This window comes from Filicampus tigris, chromosome 8, assembly GCF_054856515.1.
Source record: "Filicampus tigris isolate MCC_2025a chromosome 8, RoL_Ftig_1.0, whole genome shotgun sequence".
NCBI classification, from domain to species: Eukaryota; Metazoa; Chordata; class Actinopteri; order Syngnathiformes; family Syngnathidae; genus Filicampus; species Filicampus tigris.
In genome coordinates this window covers 23,940,544-23,963,703 of record NC_141224.1, presented here as the reverse complement: position 1 = coordinate 23,963,703, position 23,160 = coordinate 23,940,544, and the positions used below count along the sequence as shown (strand labels likewise).

Below are 23,160 nucleotides of genomic sequence, written 5' to 3'. Positions count from 1 at the left end.
ACCAGCAGTAGCGGATACAGGAAATCGAAAAATGCATACAAGAGAAGACATCTGTACAAGAACTACATTGCAATAATTGGAAACCAAAATGTTGTCCTGGCCATAACGATCTAATCCAGTCTATCAGCAATGTTATTTCTTTGTTTGCAGCTTTGCATGTGCTGAGTTTTAATTTTGACTTTTGAGATCTGATTAATCGGATTTAATTCACTTGCTTTCTTTACTGCAGCTGAATACCAAATTAGGAAAGGCTAATTCATCCATAGATTCAGATGTACAGTATTTGATGATGCCACACCAAAATCTCATATACAGTACTGTGTTTCAGGCTTCAGATGCGTGCGCCATTACATGGTTGATGCAATAAATACATTACAATAACAAATATTGAAGCCTTAATTTGTGAACAATTATGGTTGTAGAGTAATGATTGTGTGCAATTGAAAAGTATGCATAATTATTTGTCTTATTACATAACATACTGCGATAACTGTCCCGCGTTATGCTTGACAAAATGTAAAAAAACTAAATAAAAAATCAAATGTGATAAGATGTGGTTTTATCCTTAAAAACTTGCTTTGACTATAGAATCTACAAGCAGTTGAAGAGAAATGAACTGCCATCAAAACAAAAGAACAGGAACATTTTGCAGTCATTGCAATGCAATTGCAGACCGGTTAACTGGGTTGCATTGTTGAGTGTTTTAGGCAGACTTGCCGTTTTTGCAGTATTGCCTGGGATTTGTGCATAGTCCAGTTCATTGTAAAAAATAATAATAACAAAAGATAGCTTTCTGCATGAGCTCCTTTTGACTTTGTGAGACCACGCGTTAAAAATGAGCACACAAAACATTCATAACCTACATACTGGAAGATTGCAGTGAAGAACCAAATGAGTCCTAATCACATAATCCTATTGTGAGTAGCGAGCTAAAATGTGGCAGCAGCCTTGTAGCTCTTAGGAACCGAATCTCTTAAGTGTCACCATGTTGAAATCCATACTTATAGGAGTTATTTTAGTGACACCAGACCCTTTGTCCCTTTGTAATAACTATGCACCTCTAACAATGGGCCATTGTTTCAGTCAATATTAGCATGTAGTGCGACACCATTCCTCCACAGTACAGTGTGTATATTGTTTAGTTGGCAGCAATGCACTAGATGTCTTCTTTTGTAGAAGATGTCTAGCAGCGCTCGACTTTCATTTTAAGGAGTCAAATCTACTTGTATGTACCCTTGAGGATAAATTAAGGTTGGCGACAAGCACAACACGATCCAACTAAATAGGAACTGTCGATGGGGCTGCCACCGGCCAGTTTGTTGTGGTGTGTTCGATGCCTTACTCAAGGGTGTTAAAATAATATGCTGGGACTGAGCTAACGTCTGTCCAGCAAACAGTCCAATTCCCATATTGTTTCTGAGTGACCCTGACAGAAATGGCCTTTTTGTGTGGAGTCTACAGCCTCCTTCCACAGTCTAACAGCACATACAATATGCTAGTTAAGGGAAGAAATTACCTGCATAGATGTGAAAATGCACAAGCGATAACATATCGGGGGTCTGTGTCTAATGTACCTTGCAACATCTTAACTTCATAAAAAAAGGTGGTTCGGACTGAACATTGCTGGCAGGGATCCCAACAATTTCAATCTCAGAGCTGTGCAATCATTTAATGCTGCAAAAAGTTAAAACCATGAATAGAATGTCAATCAGTTTAGCACGCACCTGTGCAAAGACCAAAAAAGTGAAAACGGTCATCTCATCTGTGTTTGCTTACCAATCAGTTCAGCTCGGTTCACACTGCAGGTTTGGATTTGGATTTTTGGGTGAAATCGTATTTTTTTTGTGAGTGTGTGTGTAAGCGTTCACATTACGTATTAAATGCAACCTCTGTCCGTCTAGGTGTGAACATATGCGTCCCAAGAGTGACCCGCTTGCACAGAAGAAGAGACGACGTCACTCACAACGTAGTATTTACAGAACTAAATGTGGTCTCCAATGTGCAGGGGCCACAGACTTCAATTTTTATTATCTAATCTCTACAGAGGAGGGATTCGGGAGGAGGTAGAATCACAATATTTTGGAGGAACAAGGCGAGGTTTTTCGATCTCATTTCATGGAGATGTCATTAAAGAGGCCTCACGCCATTGCCATCTACGTGGCTATACTATCACCATAAATGTCCACTTTATGCTGCATGTTTTAAGTGGGATTAAATTAAAGTCAAATATAAATTCCAAACAATTTTGCAGATTCAATCTCCCCACTGCCAGCAATCTCCCTGCGCCCACTCGGAGCGCATTTTGGGCTCCGGATGACATCAGTATTGGATAGATGCAACCGGGCGGTTCAAACTGCGGTTGCATTGCAAAAAAAAAGATACGGATCGGATCTAGGACCACAGTGAAAGTGGCCCAGGTCACATTTTAAATTGAGCCGTTCAGACTGTCATAAAAAAATCTGATACAGGTCACATTTGGACAAAAAAAATCTATCCGATCTAGGTCTCATTTAAGCAATTCAGTCAACTCAATTAACTTGTTCATTTGTTTTGGATCATTGTCCTGCCGCAGAAGCGCTGTTCGGCTTGCGGTCACATACTAATGTCCGAAAATTCCCCCTCAGAATTTTCCTGTTAAGAGCAGAATTCATGGTTCCGTCAATCACAGTCGTCCAAGCCCTAAAAGAGCCCAGACCATCACACTACCACCACCATGTTCGACTGTTGGCCTGATGTTCTCTTCCTGAAATGCTCAATTTATGTGAGATGTAACGAGAAACACACATTCCCAAGAGTTCAACTTTTTTGTCAGTCCATAGAATGTTCTCCCAAAACTCTTGGGAATCATTCAGATGTTTTCTTTGCGAAAGTAAGATGATTGGAACTCTGCCATATGGATGTCCAGTCTCTTCCATAATGTTGAGTTATGAACTCTGACATTAACTGAGGCAAGGGAGCCCAGCAGTTCTTTAGACGTTGTCCTGGGTTCCTTTGTGACCTCCTGGATGAGTCATCGTTGTGTTCTTGGGATCATTTCTGCAGGCCATCCACTCCTGAGAAGGTTCAGCACCATTCCATATTTTCTCCATTTGTGAATAATGGCTCCCACCGTGGCTCACTGGAGTCCTAAGGCTTTAGGAATGGCTTTGTAATCATTTCCAGTCTGATAGATATCAATGACTTTATTTCTCATCTGTTCTTAAATTTGTTTGGATCGTGGCATTTTGTTGTAGCTTTTTAAGATCTTTTGTCTGACTTCATTTTGTCAGTAAGGTTCAGGTCTACAGGTAATCAGCCTTGGGTGTGGTAAAAATGAACTCTGTAACCGCCGTCCCCCCCACCAAAAAAGTGATTAGCCACAGTTAATTCATCATTTAACGAGACAGGTTAATACCTTTTTTCTTCTTTTTTTTTAACACAGGGCCAGGTATCTTGGAATCGTTGTTTTCCTCAGTAAATAAAATCACCCTTTCAAAACTGCTCAATGTCTACTTGAGTTATCTTTGTCTGATTTTTACGATTATTTACTTATCTTAAAGATTTAACTCATTCATTTTCAGACCCTCTTTTACCCTAACGTTTGAAAAAATAGGTTCCTGGGATTGAATGGCTGGGCTGTGAATGAATTAAGTGGGATAACATGCAAACAAAAGTAAGAATTTAAGAGGATAAATAAGTTTTTTTGCGCCTCTGTACTGTGTAATAAAGATGAGTCTGGAAAAAAGAGATGAATCTCCCTCTTAGCAGATCAGTCAAGGTTCATCGTGGTTCAAATGCTGATGTTTTTGGACCTCTTAACCCAGCAGCAGGAAGGGCGCAGCGCCGTCAAAAGAGCCCATTGTGTTCCTGTCGTGTGCTGTGTGCCATGCAGGCCCGAGCCCATAAGTGACCGCTGTTGTTTCTTTGCAGGAACGGGTGAGAGAGATGCAAACAAGAACAATGGCAGCATCTCGGAGAAGCCGGCGGTGACTGACTCCACAGGCGCTGAGGGCCCCCGCCCGGCCTGGACCTCCGCCAGCACAGCTGACCCTGACGCCGCCACACCGCGCCCCCACCTGGCCCGCCTCTTCTCCCGAGATGCCCCGGGCCGAGAGGACAACACCTTCAAAGACCGACCCTCTGAATCGGACGAGCTGCAGACTATCCAGGAGCACAGCGGAGCGGCTTCAGAGTGCGGGTCGGAGAGCCCCGAACAGGACCTAGACTAGGCTAGCCTTTCCTCCCTCCCTTTCCATCTCATCTCATCTCACGTCCATCCTCTGCCGGTCGCTCTCTCGTTTGAAAGAGAGACGTGAGCCCCCACTTTTGACAACTTCACCACTAATTCCGACTCTCACAAGCATGGCATCCGCAAGCAGCTCCGCACAGGCCGCCTTCGGGTTGGGCCGCAGGAAGAAGAACCCCGGCGTTCTGGATCAGATTGGAAAATTCTTTGGAGCGGATAAAAAGAAGAAGAGCAAGGTGAGGGGGCAGAGATAGTTGAAGTGAAAACTTCCCAAGTATCTCAGTTCATTCAATCAATTCTCTTCCAGAACCACTTTTTGCTTCCGGCGCTTTAACAAATCTCAAAATAATTTGGTCCAAAGAAAGAAATCATCCGAATTGGCTTTGGTGTTCCGTTCAATTTCACAGTCACTTGCTGTCTTTGGGTTGTGAATTTTCATCGAAATAACTTTGGCTGGCTTGTATGCTTATATTGTTTTATTATCACAAAGGTTGTGATTTTGAATCATTTATGGATATGTTTCTATGTTCTAATGCTTTTGTTTGAATGGTACTAAAATCTGTGGTATTATTGTTTGGTTGTATTTAGTTAATGTTGTACAGGTGATATAATTGCAATGCTTCTGTTTAATTTAAACATTTTACGATCTGGATTTAAGAGTCGACGGGTTTGGGATGTCCAAAATGATTGTGAAAGACTCAACTTTTTGCCAAGATTATTACAAATCTGCAATATGGTATTTTTTATGTTTGGCCCTTGGTGACTTTTAAAGCTGGAGTGCAAAATAATAGCTATATATCATATATAACTGAGGAGCACAGTGTTGCAGTCCAATGAAAGCAAATCACTAAAATGTAGTGGGCTGATATTACTTTGCTTTATTTTCAGGACGTAACTGAAAACAAAAACAAAAAATTGGCGAAGCATGCTTTTTATTAGACAGCAAGATATGCTACTCGAAAACATAGATTCAGAACTATTCGGACAATGGGAGCATTTGAATCATTTTGCCTTTGTGTACCCCCATGGTATGAATTACAGCCGTTTTGTGTAGTTTACCTCCAGTTCTGGATGCATGTGAATCATGGGCAGAATTTGGGAAAGTGATTCATGTCACAGCAGCACGCTGGACAAGGGCAGAGCACTTTTGCCTCGCGGCTCCGACGAATCACAGCTCAGAGTTTGCATGTTCTCCCCGTGCCTGTGTTGGTTTTCGGCAGGTACTCCCCCCTCCTCCCACAATCAAAAACTTTGCTATATTGAAGAATGTGAATCGTCCCTCAAGTGTGAATATGACTACGATTGGTTGTTTGTTTTCATAAACATGAAATTCTGTTTTTTTTCCTTTCGGCCTGTCCCGCTTAGCCTGTATTTCACTGAGCGGCGAAGGTTTGTGGGTATTTGCGCATGGCCCAAATGTTTTTTTTGACAGAGTTGGTTAAAGTTTGCAAAGACATTCGCAAACAGTTTTAACTCCTTCACTGCCAGACATTTTGAGACCCTCCCTTACCCTAACGTTTGAAAAAATAGAAACAAATATATACAAATAAATTCCTGGGAATGAATGGCTGGACTGTGAAAAGACAAATAAATACGTCAATGGCAGTGAATCAGGGTTGCAAACAGTTTTTCTTGTCAAAGACAGTTTGAATGTGTTCAAAATTTGATGGCCACAAGAAAAACTGTTTGCGAACATCTTTGCAAACTTTAACGAATCCTGCCCAAAAAACATCTGCTACGTTTGCTGACACTCGCAAGCCTGTGCTGCTCAATGAGCTACTGCCTTTTGGGGTCACCTTTTCCATAAATGTAAATTAATCACATGAAAAAGAGTCAACCACTTAATTCCTTTACCCGCGTGGTAGACTTGCAGACTCAGTACGCTAGTCATAGGGGAAATGTCGTAGGTAAACGGAGGACCGTAAAGGCAAAACAAAAAATCTTTGTCCAAATACTTCTGTAGCTAACTGTATTGATATACAGCATTCCACTCGTGTTGTCAGGATCCCAACATTTAGCTAACAGTAACTACACTCAGTTGCATTATTATGATGCGTGTCATTGAGTAAAAAGCAAAACAATGTTTAGTTTAGCGGCTATCTTTGTTGCTACGGTAGTTAGCGGCATCCACTAGTTTCCAGTTCTAAATTTGATAGGCCAAAGTCTCCTCAGTTATGACATCACAGCTGTGATACAATGAAGCTGAATCCAAAACAAGCCTCTTATAGTTTTGGCGGAAAGAGGACGCAGATGTTGGACTCATGTGATTTAGCATTGTTTGCCACTTCTTTTTCATTTAGCACGGTGACTTTACCGGGGAGAAACTGTGCCACAAACTATTTCCCATTATTTTATTACTTTCCCTGCTAGTCCTGCTAGAGCACATATCTGCATGTTTTGGACAGATAATAGCAAGGAGATCCCTTAGAAGTGTGAAAATGCATCTTCCCTCCAACCTATTGTGATGTCAGATATGGATAAACATTTTGGGATATTGTCAGGACAGCCATTAGTAGACATTTGCCATCAATATTTTGTTCATTTCTGTTGATCTGACTTTTATTCTGCTTTGGTAAAATCATAAGCTTGTCAGGGACATGTTAATGAAACAAATTGTGAAATTTCATGTTAGGCAACATACTAATTTTGCAATCAATATTTCATCAATTTTCTCACAAGTGGCATACCATAATTTAAAAAGTTTACAGTAAATACACATACGTGTGTATATGGATATATATGTACTCACCAAGGGTTTGCCTTCATAAAATTAGTGTTCAAGTAATTAAGATGCAATTGCCTCAAGCCAATAGGAAGCAGCACTTTCTGCTGTAGACACTTTTCAGTCACATCAAGAAAGAAGAGATTTTTATTTTTTTATATACAGGTATAATTACTGGACAAAGACATTAAATCAATTGTTAAAGCCCGTATGAAATAGGACTTGTCCAGGTATTTGTTTGGATTTTAAATATCCATTTCTGTTTAGTTTCGAAAGGTTTGCAGGTATTGAAATACTGTATATCCAATTACCTTTATTTCAGAGGTTTTGCAACTTCCAATTGCTCTATGTGGCCATATTAAGTGCATTGCAAGATGGAGACAAACTGGCCTCTTGTGTGAGTATTTTGATGCTAAAACATGTACAGTGGGAAAGACTTTTTTTGCATGAATTTTAGCTTTTAACAAAAAGAATTGTGGAATTTGTCTTGTTGAACAGTGGTTATATGAATCCGGTTCTAGCAAAAAAGCTCAGATTCACAACAAAATGAGTCTTTTAACCCTTGTGTCTTGGATGGAGGAGGGAGCAGGGGCACACTCTCCCTCCCTCACATCAGTCGCTTGCCTCAGGTTCACGTCTTTGACCTCCAAGTGTCAACTTTACAGTGGATACTGGTACTGTATTTTATTGCTGTGAACTCTTTACTGAAACCAGTGAACTGTTCCTCGCCTGAACCTGTTCTCAGCTTTTTGATTATTGCTTGATTAAAAATCTTTAACAACACCTTCAGCTTTTCTTTTCTTGCTTTGCTGCCCAATTGCCTTCACTGTTGTGCCTCTTCTGTTTGCCTCGTCCTAAATACTGACCAAAAAATAACTCTGTTGCTCTATTTTTAAGCAACTTGACATGCTTTTCCATGTTGGGTGTTATGTTGATGACAGTAACTATGCTTTAAATTATCTAAGTAACTCATATGCCAAAACACCTCAAATAGGTATTTGATTTTAATTTCACCTTTTAAAACAACATATTCCAACACTGTTTATACATTCTCCTTGTGCATCACGATTATGCATCACAAAAAAAAGGTTAATGCATCACGCATTACGAGTCAAGTCAATGTAAACCTAATTTTTTTTTTTTTTTAAAGAAAAAATGAACAAGGAGTACCTGGTGATGGAAAAACAAAGCTGCTCATTTCTCATATTATAGTGTAGTAAATGGAAAAACAAATCAAAAAGAACTTCGTTTGGTTCCTAAAATGTCTTCGCAGCTCCATCATTTGAATTATTTCAGCTTTGTACTGTGTTTGAATGCTAAAGAGTGTCAACCAGAATTCCTAACATACTTTGAGAAACCCCCAAAACACTGTATTTAGAGGACGACAAAAACCTACCGGTAATTGTTTTACTACTTTTATGATAATGTGTACTTAGCCTAAACTACCAAATCTAACCACATTTTATATTTGTTAAGACATTCATTAAATTCATGATAATGGAAACGGGGTCTTGTTCAGATGGGGTGCCTAACTTTTCACATCTGACTGTTCTATTTGTGTGGTTTACTTTATTCATACATTTCACCCTCAACCTAATTACAAATTGCTTTTGTAGTGGAAATGGTGTCAGTAACAGATCGGAATGTTATCAGGCACAGACAACATCACCAATGCTGTTGAATTTGAAGGTTCAAACAATGCAAAACCTGCATGTACTTGTACACCAGCACAGTATATTCTGTGAGTAGCATGCCAGTGCAAAGAACCAAGCACAGCACACACACACACACACACACTATACAGTGTCCATCCATCCATCCATTTTCCGAACTGTTTAACATCACTTGGGTTGCGGGCGTGCTGGAGCCTATCCCAGCTGTCATCAGGCCGTAGGCAGGGTACACCTTGAACTACATGCGCTCTTGACGAATACAGAACTGTCATTCTTTCTCTCGAAACGATCATGATAGGTTCAGCATTTGGATTTTAGGCATGTGAATTAAAAGTACAACAATATCTGTTTGAAATAAAAGAAAACTGTATTCATTTTTCTGCGACATGGAAATCTTGCGGCCCCAGGCAATTTCATGTGTTTGCCTAATCATTAAGTCCGTCCCGTTTGGATGTTACGCTCATTTAAATCAATGTGAGGTATGTAATGTTCAATATTTGTGTTAGTTTTTATGTACTTCTGTCCGGTCCCTGCCCGGGTTTGACGCTTATGGAGTTTTTCTGGGTGAGTTATTTCATGCATTCTCGACTACAGCGACATTGGATACGTGTCACTCGGAAAGTACAGTACATGTAAATAAAAAAAGAAAATTGAGCAAGTGGAAGAACAATTGATCTCTTTCAAATGTGTCATCATTCAAATGGTGCACAGAGAATGAAAGAATAGAATAGATAGGAAAGTGTTACCCACGAATGAGTTTAGTGAATTGTTATTCATGGCCTCTCAGTGCTGAATTCACTATCATGTATTATGAAGTGATATATGTGACCTCATGATGGCATCCAACCTCAGGCCAGCCGCTTGTGATCATTAGCCTGCCCTTTCTTCTATGCTGCAATACACAACTTGATCTTTAACCTAAATTCTAAATAGATAATGGAATTTTTGAATAGAATACATGCCACTCTTTCAAAAACAGCAAACTAGTTAATCGTTCCTTTTACTTTTTTTAAAACGCATACAAAGTGGATAACAAACAATTTTGTGAACTTTCTGGCAACATGCGGCTGTCACAGCTATGAATCATATGACCGTTTGGCGTATTTAGTTTAATTAACACTAGAACATCATCAGCAGATATTCTGTTCGCCTGTAAAATAATTAAGAGTTAAAAAAAATAAATTAAAAAAAACATTCATTCAATGCTTTGTAATTAATCATTTAATTGGATAAAAAATATTTGATGCAACAGCCATTTCTGTTCCACTAAAGTACTGTATGAGTTGTTTGCACAGTGTTGCAGACCACAAAAACAAATCAAGAAGAAGGTATTTCTGACGTCTGCGGACTAGAGTAGAGACACCCTACTCTAGATACCCTTCAACAATGAGGTCCCTCTGATGACATGCCCTGGAAGCTATTTTCAGACTATGCTCTAAGATGTGAGTACAAAAATATCAGGAAAAGTTGGCTTGAAGGGCTGAGCTTTATTTGGGTTTGGCACTTTAAATGATGTTGGTGGCTTGGTGCTGACTCCCATTTAACATAAGTTTGAATGTGATTGGTTCCCAGTTAAGCTTGGGGTGGTTGCAGATTTGGCACCTCATTATGTCATTTTCTTATTCTCTCAAATACCTTTTTTGTTGGGTTGAGTTAGTATTATATATTATAGGTTATATTGATGAGGGGAAAAGTTTAGAAATTATTTATCACAAAAACATGTTACTTGATCAGGGGTGTGTGTAGACTTTTTATATCCACTGTAAATTTACAATGACCTTATCACACCACCCATGCATTTCTGCATTTCATTGTTATCAAATATTTTAACAGCAATTTGAGTTTGAAATCAGAAGTCATGGAAAACAGTGACAATTAAATAAAAATACTTTTTCAGTCGACAGAAGACAAAATGACCGCCCCCAGAGATGACTAAAAACGAGTGGATTAACACTTATTCCACAAACGCAATATTTATCAGAATGCCCTGTTTCAACTAGTGGGCTTGCATAGAACATATTCTTGAAAAAAAATGTTTGCGTTGACAAGTTGAAACCCGGCATACTGGTTAATTTTACTATTGTGGAATATAAGTTTAAGTAGAAAAATGCACTCATTTTTAGCCATCTCTGGGGGCGGCCATTTTGTCTTCTGTCGACTGAAAATGACATCGCAACTGCTCACAACGACCAATCACGGCTGACCCGTTTTCTGAATCTGAGCTGTATTGTGTCCTATGCTTTTAAGAAAGCTATATGAGGAGGCACACATTGCATTGGAGAGAATCATACAAAGTCTGAGATGTTTTCTTCCTGTGCTTAGCTGGAGAATCAATCAATCAATCACATTTTATTTATATAGCACTTTTCCTACATAAAAATGCAACTCAAAGTGCTGTAAAACATTCAAAGCAAAACATTAAAAAATATACATATAATAAGAAATAAATAGATAATTAGAAAAAGAAAAAAGAACAAAAAAAATCCGTTCATGCCCTCCCTCCCAACAAACCCAAGACAGATATCCATTAGTACATCAGCAATCATTCACACACACCCACACAAAGTGCACAACCTAATAAAATTTGTTAAAAAGACATGACAAGGCACAGAGAAACCATATGAGGAAAGGGTACCCAAGGGGAGCTCTCCGCGCCGAGGGGAATGACAGCCCACGGCCACAGGGGCGCCACCACCATAGAGGCCCGGATTACACAGGCGGACCCCACACAAAGTGTAGAGGCCGCCGGCCACCCAGACCCAAGGGGTCCCTGCGATGACAGCCCCCGTGGGAAGGGCAGCCACCCCTCCCTCAAAGCGGAGGAAACACTGGAGCTAAAAGCTGACAACGGCAGAGAGCAACAAAACTAAAAGACAGAACAGTCGTATAGTCTGAGAACTAAAATTAGTAAAATAAGATAAAAAATAATCTTCAATCAAAAGAAAAGATGAATTATTTAAAAGTTGTTAAAAGCCAAACTAAAAGGGTGTGTCTTGAGCTTCCTCCTAAAAATATCAACAGTCTCTGCAGACCTGACGTCCTCTGGCAGGCTATTCCAAAGGTGAGGACCAAAATGGCTGAATGCAGCCTCGCCATGCATTTTGTCCTCACCCTTGGAATGAATAAAAGGCCGGCGCCAGAGGACCTCAGGATCCGCGAGGGTTGGTATGATAAAAGCAAATCAGATAAATAAGATGGCCCAAGACCATTAACACATTTATAAACTAATAAAAGTACCTTAAAATCGATCCTGAAACACACAGGGAGCCAATGCAGCAATTTCAAAACTGGCGTAATGTGCTCCCGCCCTCTGGATCTCGTCAGCACCCGAGCGGCTGAATTCTGCAGGTGTTGCAATGGTGAAATGCTCTTTTTCGGGAGGCCAGAGAGCAGGGCATTACAGTAATCTAAACGACAGGAAACAAAAGCATGCATCAGCACTTCCGTGTTAGCCTGAGAGAGAAACGGGCGGACTCTGGCGATATTCTTAGGTGATAAAAAACAATCTTGGTTACATTTTTAATATGAGGAATAAAACTGAGCTCAGAGTCAAAAATGACGCCAAGGTTCTTCACACAATGTGAGGGATTAAAAATGTGTAGTTTTGGTAAAAGCTTCTCTCTCTGACCTTCGGGACCGATAACTAAAACCTCAGTTTTGTCCTGATTGAGCTGTAGGAAATTATCTGCCATCCATGACTTGATATCTAAAATGCAATTTAAAAGGGTATCAATGGGTCCTGTGTCATCAGGAGACACGGCAATATACAGCTGCGTGTCATCAGCATAGCTGTGAAAGCTGATGCCGTGTCCCCGGATGACATCCCCAAGGGGAAGCATGTAAAGATTAAAAAGTAGGGGGCCTAAAATCGAACCTTGGGGAACCCCACATTTAATTTCATGGGTTTTGGCGGAACAAGTATCCATACTTACAAAGAAATATCGGTCTGTGAGATAGGAATAAAACCAGTTAAAAACAGTACCGGATATGCCCACTAGATTTTTAAGTCTATTTAATAAAATTTGGTGATCTACTGTATCAAAAGCAGCGCTTAGATCCAGTAGCACCAAGACTGTGAGTTTTCTCACGTCTGCAGTGCACCTAATATCATTTAAAATCCTTAAAAGCGCAGTCTCCGTACTGTGGTTCATCCTAAAACCAGATTGATATTTCTCCAAAATATTATTTGTATTTAAAAAATGATTCAACTGGATGAAAACCAGTTTTTCTAAAATCTTACTTAAAAATGCAAAGGCAAACGGCCACACACTGAGAGGTTCTTCTACCTGTATATCCCTCCTTTGATCTCATCAAATTCCTATCATCACATAAAATGATAATCGACTGCTACATTTGAGAACAAATAGGTTTAAGTAAGAGAACATCATAAAGAGGTCACCGGTAGGGCTTCAGCAAGTAGGTGGATGCACTATTCAAACTATAAATACATGACAAAAACGCACATCAAAAGCCCTTTATAAACCATTATAATCTCTTTATGTGTGGTCTGATTACCCTTCTCTTTGTTCCACACACCACATCTAATCACAAGCATTAGTGTGTTACATTAATGAGGTCAGAGAAACGGATGGCTAACAAACATACTGCCTGGGCGGAAAAGTATTTATTTTTCCCTCCCGTGGCCTGCAACAATAATGATGGTATAACAATTGATCGTTTCTATCCCTGATTCCTTTATGTAGCTCATTTATTATGTTGCTCTAATTAAACAACTTGCTGGGATCAAATATTGTTTTAGATAAGTCATAATTGTACTTTAGATGTTTTCTTACCCCAAACACAAACTTAAAGGCTATGCTTCTTTATGCAAGGCGTGGACAGTAGTAATGTCAAACCACCTAATAAGCAAATTACAGTAATTACATTGCTAATACCACCTCCTATATTGTTGTAAGGCAGGGGTGCCCACACCTTTTCAGCACGCGAGCTATTTATAAATTGACCAGAGCTGGGCATTTTACTCAAATTTACTGGTCCGTTTATTGCCTGCAGCCGGGGTACCCTTCCGCTGTCCGTTTATCCGCCTTTTTGTCCGACTGGACCAAATAGTAATCGCCTATATGGTCGGTCCGCCAATCATTGTAAACAAGACTCACCGTGGCATGGAAGCCTCACCGCGTCCAGACGTAATGCGTCTCCTTTTTGGACCCAGAAGCTGTCAAAAAGCCTCGTCCGTGGCAAATGGGAAACGGAAGCCTCACTGCGAAAATAGATGATAGACGATTACAGATTCTAGATGGAAAATTGGGCTTCCGACTATGCTTAGTCCATCTATTTTTTTAAGTTTCCCATCTTTGGTTTAACGTCTACAAAATGTGTGTCTGTCATAGGCGGATAGACGTGCTGGTCCGTCACATCGCAGCAGCATCAGATGACCCCCCCACCCATCCCATTCGAACAACGTTGTTTAATATAACTAGGTTTAAAGAAATGCTGATTGAACAAAATCCTGTAGGGCTCTGAGATCTGCAGACTTAGTCAATTAGTGGAGCCCAGAGTTCACAGTAAACATCTATTCCTTTACTTTTAAATGTTTTTAAATTCTTCTGTTAAAATGTTTAAATGTTGTAAATGTATGTTCTAGTTATTTTCGTGAGCTACTTTTGTTTTCTCTGCTTTGCTTCTGAAAGTCGTGAGCTATTGTGACTGTAAATGTTTTTAGGTGTTGTGTCTTTGCTTGTGTGAAGCACATTGAGTTGCCTGGTGTATGAAATGTGTTATATAAATAAAGCTGCCTTGCCTACATCGCAGTATGTAATTTGTAAGTCTTTTGTGACTGTTTAACAGGAAACATTTGAGCACATTGGTATATCATTGTTTGTCCACTATTTTTGTCTCTTCCCAGGGGTCCTTCCGTGGTGCCCTCTCTCCCACCACCCAGAAAGCGTCTGCCACGTCCCCTCGTAAGCGGGGGCCAGAGAATGCGGTTGTCCATTTCTTCCGCACCATCGTGAGTCAAGTGCAGCTCAGACGGCCTCCCATGAATTACTCTGAGGAGCCAATTTTCCTCCTCGCAACTCTTCTACTTTGTATGCACTCTCACTAACTCTGTCCAAACTCTTCCTTTCTCCCATTAAATCTCTCTCAGGTTTCTCCCGCCCCTCCAAAGTCAAAGGTGAGTCTGCATAATATGACATTTGGCACACATGCATTTACACCGAATGGATAACGTTGATTAGGATGCAAAAATGAGAGCAGCATTAGCAGTGCTTTGTCGGGTTTGAATCTCACATTTGAAGATGTGGACATTAAGTTTAAAGTAAAAGTCAACCCAAACACATTTTTTTCAAGAATATGTTCTATGCAGGCCCACTAGTTGAAAGAAGGCATTCTTATAAGTATTGCGTTTGTGGAATAAGAGTTAATCTATCCGTTTTTAGTCATCTCTTGGGCGGCCATTTTGTCACTTCTCTCCACTGAAAATGACATCGCAGTTTCTCAGGGCTCAGGTAACGACTAATCATGTTTCACCTGTTTTCTGAAGGTGAGCCGTGATTGGTCGATACCCTGAGCAGTTGTGATGTCATTTTCAGTTGACAGAAAGGACAAAATGGCCGCCCCCTGAGATGGCTAAAAAAGGAGTGGATTGTGCTGCTTAACTCATATTAATCAGAATGCCGTGTTTCAACTAGTGGGCCCGCATAGAACATATTCTTAAAAAAAATCAGTTTGGGTTGACTTCCACTTTAAGAAATAGCGGGATTGGCTTTTTAAAGAGAGCAATTTAAATCTTAAAATATTTTAGATACAGTGACGCTTTCCTCACTTTTCTGTGTTATAGTGTGTCCGTTTTAATGTTAGCCTCCGCTTTGCTCTCCTTTTCCTCAACCCCTTCTCCTGGTATCTTTTCTCATTCCCCCTTGCCACCCCGCATGACCCTGTGACTTCTGCCCTACCCTCAGACAGACTGGCAATTCTAACAGTTCCTTCTCCCTTTTACTTCCTGTCCCGTCCCTGTCTCTTGTCTCTGGGCATTTCCAGTGGAGAGGACTAGCAGCCAAGATAGGTCTGGTAGGTGCTTTAACAACAGCAAATATCCAGTGGTATCATGGCTTATTGAACCATTGGGTCAAGCAAGGTCATTCGATCAAGCTTTCACGCCTGATGTTGTAAATCTGTTTTTCTTTAGTCTACATCGAGCACTTCAGCCATTCTGCCTCATTGACTTACAGTCCATTAAAAACAAAAAAAATCTTGACCATCTTCACCCACTTGACTAACGCGGATGTGCATGTGAGTTTGTTTGTGTTGTTCATGTAAATGAAACGTAGCTGTGAAAGATAATATTCATTATGATGGATGTGGTACCAAAGGATTGCAACTTTGAAACCTACTTGAAACTGCAATTCGCTTGCATGTTGATAATGAGACATGCTATGAACGCCTATTGAATAAACTAAGGGCATAATGCTGATAATCCATCAAAGGACATGACAGCAACCTCCACTAAATTTCGCCCTGTGGGCGGTGTACAGCTATCAAAAGACATTAGGGCGATTTGATAGGTCAGACAACGGGGACTTTCATGTTGCTTGTACAGTATACACATACAGCACACACACACACACACTGGTGTGCCTTTAATTATGTACTTTCTGCCATCTAGTGGAAGAACGTTTCATTGTTCTGTCTTTCACTATACGTCACTGGAATAGATAGCTAGCTAGATGAACAGAGATACATGATTTGTAGTAAATAAATAATAAATTTCAGCCCATTTAGATGAAGTTGGGTGATTACTAATTAATTGTGGCACACTAGTTGGGATTGCGCTGTGAAGGTGACATGTAAATGCTGAGACAGGCTATCATGGGGCTAAGAGTGAAAAGTAATCATTTGTTTATTGTTTAAAAGACATACAACACGAAATAATACATCACTGTGTACCTTAACAGTCAAATTCAAGGCATGGCCACTCTTTTTGAAAACCACTTGATTCTCAGCATTTACATTTGTAGCACTGGAGCGAACCCTGAGAACGTGCCTTTACGCAAATTCAATATGAAAACCTTTAATGGGATGAAGAGTTTTTTTGGTGTGTTTGACGTGTTTTGATTTGCAAACAGTTCTGTATTGAAATGTTTCCAAAATAAATTGCGCTCAATAGGGTATCAGGAAATGAACACAAAAGGCTGCCGAGACAACATTGAACAGACTCCTTGTGAGCTGATTAGTATTGTTTTTCTTTCTTTGTCTGTCATGCTGTCAGTGTCGGCTAGCGGTCAGCGTATCCATTATCTCAAGAAAATACAACAGTAACAGTAATTACACAAAATCTAATCATAATACCGTCTGTTGTATCTTTTTGACACACTTGTCAGAAGTACAGGGAACATTATGAGTAAAGTAGTTAATTGAAGACTCCAAATTGTCCATAGCCGTGAATGTGAGTGAGAATGTTTGTATGCGTATGTTGTATGTCCAGTGGCATGAGGTGCATTTCAGATGTAATCCACCTCTTAACACTACCACATGTTGCAAAGAAATATCCGACAGCAAAGTATAACTGTGCATGGCATAGATTACAAAGAGACGGAGACATTTTGCATACTTGAGAGGACGAACACCATCATTACTAAAACAAGAAACAGTGAAATCATTATCCTCCATTGCATCAACTCCAAACCTCAACACCACGGGTCTCAAACTCAATTTATGTGGGGACCAATGGAGATAGAATCTGGGCGTGTCTGGGCCACAAAAAAAGAGGTTCAAAGTATTCAACTAATCCAATCTTTTCAACCTTATTAATAACAGTTCAGAACATTAATAGTTCTTCAGAACATGAACAAGATTGGTCAGACAGTGCCCTGTCTCATCTCCCTGCCACTTTGCATACTCCTCAGTATGTCTAGTTAAGTAATGACGTCTGATTTCTTGAGCACCGCAACTCTCTCTGTGCATTGTCGGTGAGCCCCCCTGTGCTCAATAACAACAACATTCTGTTGCCTTTTTTTTCTTGAAATTGGCTGTTCTTGTCGCCAACCTCTCCTTTTATTGCAGGTTTTGAAAAAGACATGACTGACTCAGTGACAGGATATCTGTTTCTTTCACTTGGTGTCACTTAAATAATAATAACAATAATAATAATAATAATAATGCTTCAGAATTACCTTTGGCCGAAAGCTGTCATGAGCCTGAGCTACGGTAGCCCATTTGAAACAGAAAAAACACACACAGAAGCTAACTATATACAGTAAATAATGGTGTAGAACGGTATAAAAAATGGAGGGATGTCCATGTATGTCAAATTGTTTAACATCTCACAATGTCATCTTTTAACTTTCTTTTTTCCATTCCTTAGTAGCAGAAACAAGCTTGTCTGACACTTCATCAATCTTATTTTATCCCCTTCTCTACTGGTCTGAATTTGACCTTATATTCCCATCAGCCCCTGTGCTGAAATTCATTTGTATGAAAGCTAACAAAACGTCTTCATCCTGACCAACGTAATGGAATCCTTTGATCCTTTTTCCAGGGTGACCAGAAGTCACAGTCTGCTAAAGCCAAGAGGTCCAGCGGAGGAGACGGCAAAGGCTCCCTGACTAGGATCTTCAAAATGGTAAATAAATAAATAAATAAATAAACAAGACTCTAAATTACTCTCCTCTTTCTCAGAGTCCAAAATTGTATTTCTATCTTTTGTTTCTACCTCAGTGATGATAACTACAGACGCGTGGCGTGAGTAACTACTTGTAACTTGCTTGGGTTCAAGGTTGAGAAGCTCAGAAAACATCCTAATCTCATCAAGTCCACAGCAGCTTCAAGACCCATGATTGATCAGCATGCATAAATGATTTGAGCTTTGTGCAAGTGCATATACCTAATGCCCCGGAGATGCTACTCACTTCTCATGGCAGGGCCCGCAACTATGGGCACTAATTGTACATGATTATACTTCATCATCCAGTTCTTTTTAATAAGTATTTTTCTCAGAGGATAAAGTGGTTCAGATGGTGGATGGATGGTTCATGTGGCTCACGGTTAGCCGCTAACCCTATCACAATGAGGACAAACATCTAAAAACGTGCATGCAGTGTAGCGTAACTATGTTTTGCAAGATGTTACTTTATAAAACGACTTTATACAAAAACTCTTTGTGTATCACAGATCAACCACTCCAACATATGAGACATGGAAAAGCATTACCAGAACCCTATTCCACAATGGTCTATCATTGTAAACGTCATGAATGTAATATGATCCAGAAAAAGAGCTGCGTGATAAATGATGCCTTCACAAAGACCAAACCTTACACTTTTGATGGTGTCAGACCATAGCTTCACTGGAGTTGTAGTTTGCACTGATGTAATTATTGAATTAAGCAAAGATATTGTCCACATTCTGCTCACCTTCAACTACAAATTATATCCACAATAATTGCAATACATAATAATATATAATATATCGCGGTTCAGTTTTCGCGGATGCTCATTATAGTCCTAGTTAAACAATATTACAAATGCTGAATGAACACGGTCCAAAATGACTCAAGATCATGAGGGGAAAAAAAATCTTAATAACGACCTTGAGGTATCAGGTTTAAACTTCATTCTAGAATGTTTGGTCTGTTCTTGCTTAATTTTCTTCCTATTTGAACTTTCCCTATGGTCTCGCCATCAAATTTGTTTCTTAAAAACGCTGTTCTTCGATGCAACTTTCCATCCATCCATCTTGTATACCGCTTATCCACCTCACATATTCATTATTGTCGTTGTAGAGGTGTAGGCATTCATTGGGTCATGCTGAGAGCTGTTTACAATATTTTGCCACGCTCATGTAGAGAATTAAGGAAACAAAAACTCTATATATATGTCGCTCTTGGGCTCACTTGATAGCAATAGCCTACATTTTGTTTTCTTTATATTTGTCAGAAAAGTTCCAGGATGGGCGACAAAAAAGATATATTTAAAATCCAAACTACATGTTTCTCATTCAAAGCACTCCCCTCAGAGTCTGACACACTTGAGCGGAGTTAGCGGACCCCCTTGAGCGCGGGAAAAAAGCGGGTGGGGGGAAGTCACAACGCCAGGTCAAGTGAGTAGGGAGGTTGCACGGCAATAGTCTTCTCAGTCACGAACTGTCGGATGCTCAGAACATTGCAAACAGGTGTGTTGTCATGGTGAAGCAGCCACTATTTGTCCGGCCACAACCCTCGCTTCTTCTCGCAAACACTGCATGACCTCTTTGTGGATGTGCTGGCTGACTTTTTGGCCAATTTGAAGGGGAAAACTGTCATGTTTGCAGGCTGGGTTGAAAATATATTTTTTGCACTACCAGTCCTGGAACTTTTCACCACAACTTATAAACATATCCTCATCACTTTGGTCTTACCTGTCGCACAGGGGAGCCGCAGCTCTTCTCCAGCCAGACGCTGAAGTTCCAACATCCCCTTAGAAGAAGCCAAGGACAAGAATGAGTAACGCGGGCAAGGAGAGGAAAAAAATGAAACTTTGTGACCTTTAAATCTTCCCTTTGACTCTGATAACACATAATAGTGTGTAAGTCTTGATGGTTTGCCCTGTTGTCTCTTTTGGCCGGCAGATAGCCAAACAATCTGTTGCTTGCCTACGTCTTTTCCTGAATGTGACCCTGAAGCCGCTCTCGTGCATCCTGAATGAACCCCCTGACACCTGCCACGGCTGTATATGTGCTTGAGTTTCGGTTCTGTCTGATTTCACTAAAATACACATGAAAAATTTTGCTGAGAAGAACCAGACCTGGAGTGTGAGAGGAAAAGCCCCGTTCAAGTTCTTAACTTGCTTGTTGTTGCTTCTTGTTGGACCAGGCTGCTCCTTCTCTTTGTCTAGTCGTCATGTCCGTGTCATGTCTTTCCACTCTGCCTGTGCACGTAAACAGGAACTTGTGGAATCATTTTGTGACAATTAACTACACTTACTTTATTGTCAAGCCACTTTGGTCCTAATATTTTCATTCCGCCTACCTGTGTCTGATAAGTGTGATGTCTTCAATGTGATCTACATGTTTGTCATTTGACTGATTGTGGTTATAGATTGACATTCTCAACCGCTTGAAATACTTTCCGCAATGAGCACTGAAACAACGCAGATTTGTCATTTCTAATAAGTTGGATGCAGTATAACAGCACATTGCAATTTTCCCCTCTGTGCACATCGCTGCTCTTGAAACGTGCGGTTGTTGCCTTTAAAACATCAGCTTCTTCATAGTCTCTTTCTGTCTTCAGCCTCTCTTCTTGCCTGCTCAAACCAACTGCTGTTTTCTTTTTGTGATTACTGAAACAAACAAAAACACAATTTCAAAAAGGTACTCCCTGACTAAGTGTTGGTGAAAAATTCCGTGGTGCTTCTGTCCGAATGTCAGAAACCAAATAATGGCTCACAGAAATGCAGACCACCCTTATTCCAGAAGAATTCAAATGTGCGTGTGTATGCGTATGTGTCTGTAAATCGACCTCCAATGCACCCTTTGAATGAATGTAAAGACCTTCCTATTTAATAAATTCAATAGCCACTTACCGGTACCTGAAAATAAACATATAAAAGCCCCAAACATAGTGTGTGATGCTTTATATGAACATGAATGAAAGCAAAGTGATTTATGTGTCTTTGCAGCTGAGCAGACAAACATTTGATGTTTTTCCTACTATGTAAAACAAAAAAAACAAAAACAAAAACCATGACTCATTTCTAAGCACATGACTCAGCTCAAGCTCTCCGAGAGGCCACCCGGGTGTATTCTGAGGTTATGGTGAGAAGAGCATAAATATACGCTGTGCAGAATGGGGGGCGTACTGGAGAGAAGGAAAAAAAAAAAGCATTCATACTTACCCATTTTTATTCTAATTAATTCTTCTGAAAAGCAGCAGCAGACCTCTTCTTTTTCTTAATACAAAGAGCATTCAGCAACAACCCACTCTCTTGGTCATATTTGGAGATCACTGCTTTTGAAAAACATTGGAGATCAGCAGTAGATCTAATGGCAACCTGCACTGGAGCTCCCGATCACATTTGATCATTTTTTGTACTGAATCTCAGTACGTTGTTCATTCATTCATTTCCAACCACGTGTTAAAAAGTGGAAGTTTGATACTGTATAATTGTTAATTTGCACCAATGCGTTTAAGACCTTTAAAAGTGGGAGGTACGATAAAAACTGTTGTAATTCCTGCACTGTTCACCTGATGTGGAGTCTTCCGTGAAAGTACATCTTTTTTTTTTTTTTCAAATCCATTGTGGTGGTGTTTAGAGTAAAAAAGATAGGAATTTCAACAATGTCCCAATATTTTTGGAACTGACTATTCACATATTAACAGCATACTTTGTTTTTTGGAGTAAGCCAGCCTCCTATAGTGAGTACTAGTACATGGACTTGATTTTTTTTGGACTTCCATCTGAAACGCAATGTACAACATGTAAAACACATGAATAGACATTGAGATTTGTGAATACATATGCGAACACATCCCTTTGCTCCTCTCTGTCACATGTACATGACACGACTTACTTCTCTCATTCCAATTCTGTTCATTCAACTGAGTGGTACTACAGTCAGTATTCGACCACCTTAATCTTAACTGGGGAAAAAAAGTCAAATAACTCCTACCTAACAACATAGTGACCTGTGATTAAATGCAGCAAAAAATAAGAACTGATCATGATACTAGTGTGATGGTATCGAGTGGTTGAAGTTAAGAAATGTGCCACATAAACCGGTTTAAGACTGATCCATACTGTACACCATAACACTTGAAGGCAGTATATTGTTTCGTGCAGTTTGAGCGCTCAAAACCCAGTCGGGGATAGTGGGAGGAAACCATTTTTGAGGCAATGGGGGATGCTGTTTTTGGTTGATATAAGAAGAACAATAATTCATTGTTCACAACAAAAACTCTAAATGTCATACATTTATATAGCTCAATGAGAGTCCACTTGGAGTAAATCCAGTTGATGGACAGAATATGGAAAGGAAAATACCCATCTATATAAGATGCCACAGTTGTACTGCATGTCAGGGCACAAAGCAAACATGATGACGTCAAATAATTTGTCTGTAGACCTATTCAGGCACAGATCTGGGAAAGTGTACAGAAACGTTTCTGTTGCTTTGAAGGTCAAATAGGCACAGTGGCCGCCGTCATCTGGAAATGGAAGTTCGAAACCACTAGGACTGTCAAGTTCCCCTGGTTGGTGAGACCTCCCCAGGTGCCAAGGTGTCAACGTGCAGAACCCCACTTGAAAGGGTGACGCTCTTCAAGGTTAAATTGGATTTCACTCCAATGACGAGACTTTTTTTTTTTTCTTTTTATTGACAAACGGTCGTAGTTGGGTTTTAGGTGAAAATTCTCAAAACAGCAAACATAACAAATACACACAGTCACATCAGTCATAAGTAGGGTTGCCAACTCCATGAAAAATAAATAATGGACACCGCCTCGGCAGAGACGGCCGACCTGACTGCCTTCAACCTTCCTTGCAAGACTTTTTTTGTGTGGATGAAACAATTTTTAATTATTTAAACCCGAGTTGGCGGCACAGTCC

The 23,160-nt window shown here is 40.0% G+C and overlaps 2 protein-coding genes across 9 annotated transcripts in view; both read left to right on the top strand.

Annotated features, from left to right (window-relative positions):
- Positions 1 to 4,208, top strand: part of LOC147144116 (myelin basic protein-like) — a 62,052-nt gene extending 57,844 nt beyond the window's left edge. For all 5 annotated transcript variants that reach the window (XM_086037866.1, XM_086037864.1, XM_086037863.1 and 2 more), the window contains one exon: positions 3,910 to 4,208. In XM_086037866.1, coding sequence (XP_085893992.1) covers positions 3,910 to 4,208 — 299 coding nt within the window. The remainder of the gene's footprint in view (positions 1 to 3,909) is intronic.
- On the top strand, positions 4,191 to 21,172 carry mbpb (myelin basic protein b). 4 transcript variants are annotated; one of them, XM_086037869.1, is made up of 7 exons: positions 4,191 to 4,461; positions 14,487 to 14,591; positions 14,730 to 14,756; positions 15,623 to 15,652; positions 18,120 to 18,203; positions 18,299 to 18,322; positions 19,987 to 21,172. In XM_086037869.1, the coding sequence occupies exons 1-6, from the start codon at positions 4,342 to 4,344 to the stop codon at positions 18,299 to 18,301; spliced, it is 369 nt and encodes a 122-aa protein (XP_085893995.1). In that variant the 5' UTR covers positions 4,191 to 4,341; the 3' UTR covers positions 18,302 to 18,322; positions 19,987 to 21,172. The 4 variants fall into 4 exon arrangements, with proteins under 4 accessions (XP_085893995.1, XP_085893997.1, XP_085893994.1 ...); XM_086037871.1 differs by lacking the exon at positions 15,623 to 15,652; XM_086037868.1 differs by lacking the exon at positions 18,299 to 18,322.
- Positions 21,173 to 23,160: the final 1,988 nt, after the last annotated feature.

What these genes read in the sequence shown, in the direction of transcription:
- mbpb (XM_086037868.1), top strand. Translation starts at nt 4,342, where the DNA reads ATGGCATCCGCAAGCAGCTCCGCACAGGCCGCCTTCGGGTTGGGCCGC. An exon ending in TCCATTTCTTCCGCACCATC is followed by an intron (nt 14,592 to 14,729) that starts GTGAGTCAAGTG and finishes AATCTCTCTCAG; the next exon opens with GTTTCTCCCGCCCCTCCAAA. An exon ending in TAGCAGCCAAGATAGGTCTG is followed by an intron (nt 15,653 to 18,119) that starts GTAGGTGCTTTA and finishes TCCTTTTTCCAG; the next exon opens with GGTGACCAGAAGTCACAGTC.